General features: G+C 34.2%; 1 protein-coding gene across 1 annotated transcript; it reads right to left on the bottom strand.

Moving 5' to 3' along the window:
- Positions 1–4,906: 4,906 nt before the first annotated feature.
- On the bottom strand, positions 4,907–6,694 carry LOC105787993 (cytochrome P450 89A2). Its single transcript, XM_012614648.2, has one exon. The coding sequence runs from the start codon at positions 6,565–6,567 to the stop codon at positions 5,029–5,031; it is 1,539 nt and encodes a 512-aa protein (XP_012470102.1). The 5' UTR covers positions 6,568–6,694; the 3' UTR covers positions 4,907–5,028.
- Between the last annotated feature and the right edge of the window lie 2,694 nt (positions 6,695–9,388).

The raw sequence follows: 9,388 nt of genomic DNA, 5'->3' as shown, positions 1-9,388 counted from the left end.
TAATCTACAAAATTGAATATGCAAAATAAAATACAATCGATACATTGAATAATATATGCATTAAAACCCCATGTGATGGCTTGATTATTAAGAGTGTTCATTGTCCTAATTGTGGCCTAGGTTCGAGTCTCGTCAATAATTGTGTTTGTTGAATATTACATTTAAACATGCCTTCAATGAACAAAATGTATTTTTTTGCCTTACACGTGGAAAAGTGGAAAAAAAAATTGGGAGAGGTGATCATTTTCTATCCTAATCCATAAAAATTAATCTTTCAAAATTAGAAAGAAGGGGGATTTTTTTTTCTCATGGCCAGCATCTACCTCTTAATAGGCTTACAAAACATGGAAGATTAGTCAATGGGTTTGTTCCAATGGATACAATGGCAAACAAAAATATTTGCATTTTTTAAATGTTTTATTTTATTTTCTTTTCATTTTTCAGTTATACTAAGCAATGGATGAAAATAAAATTACTTTTCCTTCAATTTTTTCATCTTTTCTTTCAATTTTCCATTTTTCCATGAGTAAAAAATATAAAGATTAAAATATAATTTTCTTTCCATAAGTGTGCTAGGAAAAATTTAAAAATTGAAGGAAAAAGTAATTTTAGGTTTGACCTCAATTATTTTGAATATTTTAATTAATTATGTAATATCCCGTAAGTCAGGGGTGTCGGGAAACATACTTTCGGGACCCCGCTTGCGCAAATCGGGTTCAAAAATATTGTTATTATATTTTTGGGGAGTTACTTTAAAAGTGAATTGAGTGTTAATTAAATAATTTTTTTAATTAAAAGGGACTAAAACAATAGGTGATAAAAGTGGGAAAGAATACTAAATTTATAAAGAGGATAAATATCAAAGGACTTAGCAATTAAATAAACCATTACTTAAGTGGGTTTTATTAGTGGATGAGTATGAGAATAATATATAAAGGTTATATTATTAATAATTATAATATGTAAGGGAAATTAATAAAACAAAAGAAAATATTAATGTTGATAGGAAAGAATAAAAAAGAAAAGAAAGTGAGTGGGGAGGGGGAGAATGTTTTTCTTCTTCTTTGTTACAGCCGAAAAACCATTGAAGGTTTAAGGGGAAAAGCTTGGTTATTTTATTTGCTATCTTTGAATGCATGTAAGTATTTCTCAAAGGGATTTTCATTTTGATTATATTTTTGAGTTGGGAATAGATTAATTTAGCTAATCCTTACGCTAGAATGGAGAAATTTGGGAAGTAGTGGATAATGCCATAGATGTAGTTTAAATTTTCTTTTGGATTTAATGGTGAGCTTAAATGCATGGATATTTTAGAGAAAAACTTGTTAAGGATAATCTTATAATTTGCACATTGGTGGTATACTGAATAATGAGATTGAGTTTAAGGTTGTTGGGAGAAATTTGGCATGCAAAGGCTATTTTTCTTTGAATGTTTATGAGCTGGAAAAAAATAATTAAATGAAGTAGAGATGTTAATTTCAATTGTCATTTTAACGTGATTGTATGATGATTTTGAATGGAATTGATGGATAAGGATGTAGCTGCTGTTAAATTTTAGATGGCATAGTAATGAGTGATAAATTCCAAGGGTATAAGGACTGTTCGGGAATTAGATATATATGTATAAATATACTCGGTTGTATGAGGACATTATTGTACACATTGGATGTCTAGTTATATTTGTGCCAAGGATTAAGTTGATTGAATAACAATTGTTAATGGTTAAATGTGTAACTATAATTATTGACTAATTGATTTAATTATATTAATATTTCTAGATCGAGAAACGAGAGCTTCCGTTGCCAATCGTGAAAAAGAGAAAGCTACTGAATAATTGTTCACGAGCATAATTCCGGTAAGTTTGTGGACTCGAACTTAATCTTTCTAATTACTATTTAATTAAACAATGCTAATCTAGCTCTTGATATAAAATGTACGTGTATTATCAATTTAATGTAAAGGAAAATGAATGAGGAAATTGTGGAAGTAAATAATTGTACAATCTTCGATATATTCGACTAGTGCTGGGCACACAATCATCAGTTTATCCGACTAGCGCTGAGCACAAACACTGTTGGTTCATCCAACTAAAGCTGGGCTCACATTTATTATCATCGATATATCCAACTAGCGTTGGGCGCAAACATTGTTGGTTTATCCAACTAAAGCTGGGCTCACATTCAATGCTGTCGGTTAACCTGACTAGCGCTGGGTGCAATCTCCTCTGCGGTTTACCCGCTAGGCACCGGGTGCCACGTAGCTAATAGATCATATGACAAGGTTACTTGAATTATCGAAAGAATTGAAATTTTCATTTGGTTAAGTTATAATTTCATATTATTATTGATTGTTCTTGTGGTTAGCTAATAAATGAAACCTATTAAATGTAAATTGATTTGCATGTTTGCAGGTTAGATAAATAGTAGAACCGGACTCAGCATCCTTCAAGAATCTCGTACTCAATGTTGGTGATGTTTTCTTTTGTGTTTTTGGCATGTACCTAGGATGCAAATTTAGTGATAGTATCCCTTTTGTTTAGTAAGTCCTAGGGAATATAGATTTATAAGTTTAAATGATTGTAAATACATGTTTCAAGTTTTATGCAATACTTGAAAGTAATGTTTGCTTAAATGATTTGGTCATTTTGGTGATTTACCTAGGTTATTTGTTTGGTAGATAAAGTAAAGCTATTCTTTGTGTCACTTGGGTTGTGAATTAAATAGGAATGATAAAAGTAGGTTGTGCATTTACCAAATTCAATGATTTGTATGTTTGAGTTTGATTGAGATACCTATGGATGGTATATTGGTTGTTGATGATAGAATTATATGTGGTGTCAATGAGGGCACATTGGTTAGGCACTTAAGATGCTTGCTTGAGCATGTTTGACTATGTTTTGTTGTTACTTAAAACCCTTTTCAAATGTGCTTAGATGGGTAGAGTGATCATGCTTGATTTGGTTTTGGAAAATGCTTGTTTTAGGTAAAAATTTTGTCCACACGGCTTGAGACACAGGCGTGTGTCTCAACCGTATATGACGCACGGCCTGGCAACACGGCCGTGTGTCCCCTGTAGGTTCCTTTGCATGCTAGTCAAGCAATTACACAGCCTAACACACGGGTCCATGGCTTGGCAGTGTGACCCAAGTCAATGAGTTACACGAGCACGGACATGGGCTAGGACACGACTGTGTGTCCCTACTCTGAATGCCCACACGGCCTGAGACACGGGCGTGTGTCTTGGTCGTGTGAGTCACACGGCAGTGTGACCCCTGTAGTCAAATTTTTGCAACTTTTTCTTTAACTTCTCAAATGATTACTATTTAGTCCTAAAATGTTTCTAAAGAAATTTTAAGACCTTTAAAGCTCGATTTAGGGACAATTCGCATTTTGTTGATGATTTAATATATGCTTATAATTGTTCATCAATTAATTGTTAATTGTTTCGATTAGTCAGTAATACTCAGTAACCTTACTTCGGTGTCGGATACGGGTTTAGGGTGTTACAAATTAAATATTATAATTAAATATTTTAGGCATGATGATTTATTTTGCCCTCCAACTTTACAAAAAAAAATATTTTAGCCCTGATATTTAAATTTTTGCCTCTTTTAACCTTTGAACTTGCATTGTTTGTCAGATCACCTTAAAATGGACAAAAAAATTAATGTATGTTAACTTTGTTGATGTAGCATCCACTTGATAGTCCATGTGTATGTCACGTTAGTAATTAATTAATTTTTAAAAAATATTTAAAAATATTTTTTCATACTTTTTATAATTTTTTTAAAATTTTAATTAAAAAATTAATTAATTACTAACGTGGCATCCACGTGCATGCTTCATCAGTAAAGTTAACAAATGTTAACTTTTTCATCCATTTTAGGGTAATTTGACAAACTGCACAAAATTAAGGGTTAAAAGATACAAAAAGTTAAATGAAATGCTAAAATAACTTCTTCTTTTTATGTAAAATGGAAGGAACAAATAAGTCATTATATTTTTAATTAATTTATTAAAACTTTTATAATATATTTTTCTCAAAAGTTTTTCTAAAATAAATGATCACTAAAAATCAGTATGTAACAAGAGAGAAAGTATATTTTAGGGTGTAAAATTAAAAATATATTGTGGTTAAGTATAAAAAGATAAACATATAATTAAATGCGGAAGTTAGTTTGGCAATCATTCAAATTATGTAAATGCGTTTGGGAAGCTTTTATTTTCATTGGTTTGTCATTTTATACACGACAACATAGAGAGCAACACATGACCTCCCCCACCATGCATAAAGCGACGATAACAATGACTAACCCTAGTAAATCGTAACTACGAAGAAAAGTTGAGTAAAAATATTATCTTACCTTATTTTAGTTTGAAAAATAAGAAGGTTTAGATAAAAATATAAGTTTAAAAAATAGATTTGAGTAAAAAAAATAGGACTCTTCTAAAAAACAGGTTGAGCGTTGAGTAAGACTTTTTTTGCGGGAGCTCGGCCCACATTTTTAAAAAGAAAAAGAATTTATTGTTTTCTTCTTGTTTTCTCTATATTTTTTCACTGTTTTGCTATCATTTCACTATTATTATTACTATTTTATTGTTGTTTGGACATCGTATAACTTTTATTTTATTACTAATTTTGCTACTTTTTTAAAGGCATTTATTTGTATATTTAAGTATAATTTTTTTAAAATTTATTGAAAAATATTTATTTTAATACTTTTGTTGTTTTTGATGTATTATTTTTTAAATAATATAAAAATTAATATAGACCAAACCTAATTCAAACTTTAATATTTTTATTCGAGCCAAACTTAAATAAAATTTTAAATCTATTTTTCAGTCTAAATTTAAAATTTTATCAAGAACCTACCCGGAAAGTTGAACGTGTAAGCTATTATTCCATATAATAATAATAAGCTGAATTCATTGAAGTGAAAAGATATTAATAGAGAATCGTGTCTGAGAAAGATACGGAACACGCATACATCATTATATGTACCTCATATCTAAATTAAGTATAAAAACATCAAGACCTTATCTCTTTCCTTGGTGAAATGTGGGCCATCAATGGAGTCTTCATCACCACTGTGAACTCTTGCTTCTCTTCCAAGCTGATCTCATCTCCATCCATTGCCTTCCATTCAAATTTCCAGATCAAATTTGCCACAAAATACTCCAGATGAAGAAGGGCTAAGCCAAATCCAGGACAAATTCTTCTCCCAACACCGAAAGGCATCATCTTGATTTCCCTACTCCCTGTTATATCAAACACTTGTTCATTTCTCATGAACCTCTCTGGCTTAAATGCCATGGGATCCTCCCACACCTTTGGATCCCATCCCATCTCTGCCACCATGAAATTGATAGTTCCATTCTTGGGAACCAAATAGTCTCCCAGCACAGTGTCTTCTGTCACACAATGAGGAAGCACAAAATGCCCTGGTGGGTGCCTTCTTAGCCCTTCCAATATCACTGCTTTCAGATAAGGCATCTTTTGTAAATCATCTTCTTTGATTTCCTCTCCATCTCCCACAACCCCTTTAATTTCAAGAAATAACTTATCTTGAATATGAGGGTATTTCACCAAATTTGCCATAACCCATTGCAAAGCAGTGGAGGTAGTATCAGTGCCAGCATTAAGGAATTCAGAGGCCAAACTAAAAATTTCTCCTTCAGTAAGTTTCCTTTTCTCTTCTGGTAACTCCAAATCCAATAAAGTATCAACGTATGCCAAAACATAATCATCGCTTTTCTTATCACTCAATTTCTCCTCTTTAGCTTTCTTTCTTGCTCTTATCAATGGTATCAGCACATCCTCTTGATCTTTACGTCGCTGAAAAAACTCCTGCCATCGCTTACGAAGCAAAACCTTGGTCACCTTAGGCCAAAAGTTAAGTATATTGAACCTTTCCAACCCCAGCAGCCCTCTTCGCACAACATCCTCGATCTTTTTGATCTGCTCCTGACTAAGCTTGTCACCAAAGCACATTAAAACCAGTAAACAAAACATAACATATTGAAAATGAGTTAAAACCTGAACTGGTTCTCCGGTTTTAGCCTTTGATTGCAAAACATCAAAAAGAATGTCCAAAACCCATTTACGTGCATGAGAATACGACTTGATACGCGAAGGATGGAGAATTTCTGATGTAAGGTTCCGCCGCAAAACCCGCCAGTTCGGTCCATACGGGGCGGAGCTGATGTTGTGTTGGTTGCTACTCATGATTTTGCTAGTAGGAAGAGCTTTGGGGCGGTCGGAAAACAGTGAACCGCTTTGGACTAACGCCTGGTGAGCAAGGGAATGATCGGAGACAAAGATGGAGGGGCGAGGACCAATGTAGAGAGTGACCATGGAACCATACTTTTTGCGAAGGTTGCGGAGTATTGGCTCGATTTCGAAGAAAGATTTGCGGAGCCATAAGAAGTTGCCAATGATAGGGAAAGTGGAAGGGCCTGGAGGGAGAGTGTGGGTAAGCTTTTTGGGAGGAGAGAAGAGGTTGAAGAAGGCTTTGAGAATAAGGGAAATGGAGACAGCGATGAGGAGGATGAAGAACCAAGTTTCCATTTGGGTTTAGTAGAGTGACGGACTAGACGAAAGAGAAAATAGTGTTTGAGTTTATAAGGCTATCTATCATCCATCTTGTTTATTTTGTGGTTGTGGATTGTCAACAAACAAACGAAATCAATTCCATTGCTTTTAAAATACTGAAAGGATTTTCCTATCAAAATAATTCATGCGCTCATTTTTAGAAATATGCTTAATATAAAAAAATTTGAGAAAGTATGCTTCTTCTTTTTTTTAATTTACTGATTTATATTGTTTTTTGAGAGAAGAAGGAAAACGAGTTCTATAGAATACATTTTCCTTTTAATGTTAACTATTTCAATAGTAACTTTTCTAATGACTATAAGGGGTTCAACAGCCATAATTTTTCTTATATAAACCTTTCTAAACTTCATTCTTTTCAACTCAATACTCGATACTCATTTTTCATTTCTCAATTATTTTTTAAATCTTTCTCTGAATCTTATTCTTTTCAATTTTATTTTATTCCTTATAATTTGTAAAATGGCAAATCAATTTATTCATCTGGATGACAAGCATATATTTGGCATTCAATTACAAATGGTAAGAAAATATTATTAAATTATTTAATTTTAAATAATTAATTATTATGCTATTAAAATTATTAATTTTTTATGTTTATATACTCAGGCAGAAGATCGGATTTCGAAGACGTACATAAACAATTTAAGCGAATGTGCATTGAATGTCATTTATGATCACTTGCGAGATGCAGGATTTTTTTACGTGGCTCACATGCTTGAGGGGACTGAATTGGATCCCCCACCTAATCAATGTTTGGTCGAAAGATGGAGACTGGAGACACACACATTCCGTCTTCCCTGCAATAAGTGTACAATTACTCTCAAGGACGTTAGTTTACAACTCGGTCTACCGGTCAATGGGGAAGTCGTTATGGGGTTAGTACTTAGTGCCGGTTGTAGTGCAATATGCGAGCAACTACTAGAGAAGGTGTCATACAAGTTTTGGATAGCAGAATCGAGATGAGATGGTTGGAGGAAAACTTCAAAACTATCAAGGCTTCTGCGAGTGACGTTGAAAAAAAAAACCCCGCGCGCGCATTAATCTTGAGGTTGATCAGGGTCTGCTCTATGCCAGATAAATCTTGAAATCTAGTACATGTAAAGTGGCTACTACTACTAGCCGACTTGAAAGAAACGGGATGACTTAGTTGAGAATCAGCAATGCTGGTGACATTGTATCGAGAAATGTGTCAAGCGGCGAAACCAGAAAAGTTAAAATCAGCGGTTGCATGCTCCTTTTTTAATCGTGAGCATGATATCGACTACCATTTTTACGGCCCCCAAGTGGACCCCCTTATGAATTCTCACTTGTAATATGGTAAAATTCATTTGATAATATTATTATCTTTTTAATTTTTCATTGTTGTAATTTTGAATTAACATATTATTTGAACAAGTGGAACAACCCTGCGAGACACAACAGTATACCAACCGAGCTCGAGGATATCTGACTAGCTTTAGATCAACAAACCGAAGAGGAGGTTAGTTTATGAATTTCAAAGTTATCAGTTTTTTATTCCAGCATTTTAAATTAAATATTGGACACGTGCTAAAATTTATAAATTTTTACTACAGTTTGTTTGGATATCATATGCAGATCTAAGGATTCAAGAATACGTCCCGGCCGAAATTTTGCCCAATCGCAACATCTAGTATGTCAAAGTTTCATTGATCATTTTTGCAACAGTCGAGATGAACGAATTCAATCAAGTGATGCAGTAGTTCGGGTGTATGCAACGCATTCCGCTGCCACCCCAAGAGCTCGATGACTTGTACAATATCGACTTGCGAGGGAGACTCAAGGAAGATTAGCCAACATTCCACAAGAAGTATATCGAGATTTGGCAGCGTAGGTACGATTACTTGCCAACACATGAACCATTTCTCAATCCGGAGCTGGCGACATCTCCGGATTACATGGATTGGTTTAGGCATAATGGCAAGTTGTATCTACTGCCAACTTTAGAAAAGAGTAGGCAATGTCGTCGTAGGATGCCAAGACTAGGGCCCATCAATCCTAGGTCAAGAGAACATGTCACGAGAGGATTAACATTTGCTCTAGCTCCACACAATGACCTGATTGCAATGCAACCTCTCGGTCATTATGGTTCACATATTTTTTTGTTCTAACCCAGTTTATTTTACACAAGCAACACAACACGTTCAATCATTCCCTACATCAATACCTTCAGCATCAATTTATTTTACACAAGCACCATAACACACGTAATCATTCCTTGTATCAACACCTTCTCTAGGGGTATATTTCGCACGACCGCCACCCACTGCATCATATTACATGTCGATGCCACCAGTAACACTGGCTCATCCGATATTGTTGACAATTCCCACCTTTTATCCATAATTAACCCATGCGACACCATATAATTATCAATCGATAGTGTCGCAAACACTCTCGGCATCATTGTTCTACTGAAGTCAATCATCCTCGCAATCGCCGACTCATACAAGGGGAATGTACAATGGGCGGCTAGGACCTAGATGCAGTCAACCATGGAGGAAGGAAATGAATATGACGATCAATATGGATGTGCACGTGAAGATGAAGACAAAGTCGAATGAGGTGTCATGCCCCATATTATTTATATTTTAAATCGTTAGTGTATGTCAATGAATTAAAGTGGCTTAGTGGTTAAGTACGCAATCAGTTTCCTTAAGGTCCTATGTTCAAGCCTCCACTCTCTCATCTTTTATTTAAATTTTTTGGACATAAAATCCTTGGTCAACACCCCTTAGCCATCTACCCTTTGTTGCCT

The sequence above is a fragment of the Gossypium raimondii genome, chromosome 2, assembly GCF_025698545.1.
Source record: "Gossypium raimondii isolate GPD5lz chromosome 2, ASM2569854v1, whole genome shotgun sequence".
In the NCBI taxonomy this organism is placed as follows: domain Eukaryota; kingdom Viridiplantae; phylum Streptophyta; class Magnoliopsida; order Malvales; family Malvaceae; genus Gossypium; species Gossypium raimondii.
The sequence above is the reverse complement of the archived record's forward strand: the minus strand, read 5'-3'. Positions and strand labels throughout refer to the sequence as shown.

Bases quoted from the DNA above. Each gene is read 5' to 3' on its own strand.
- LOC105787993 (XM_012614648.2), bottom strand. From the start codon at position 6,567: ATGGAAACTTGGTTCTTCATCCTCCTCATCGCTGTCTCCATTTCCCTT.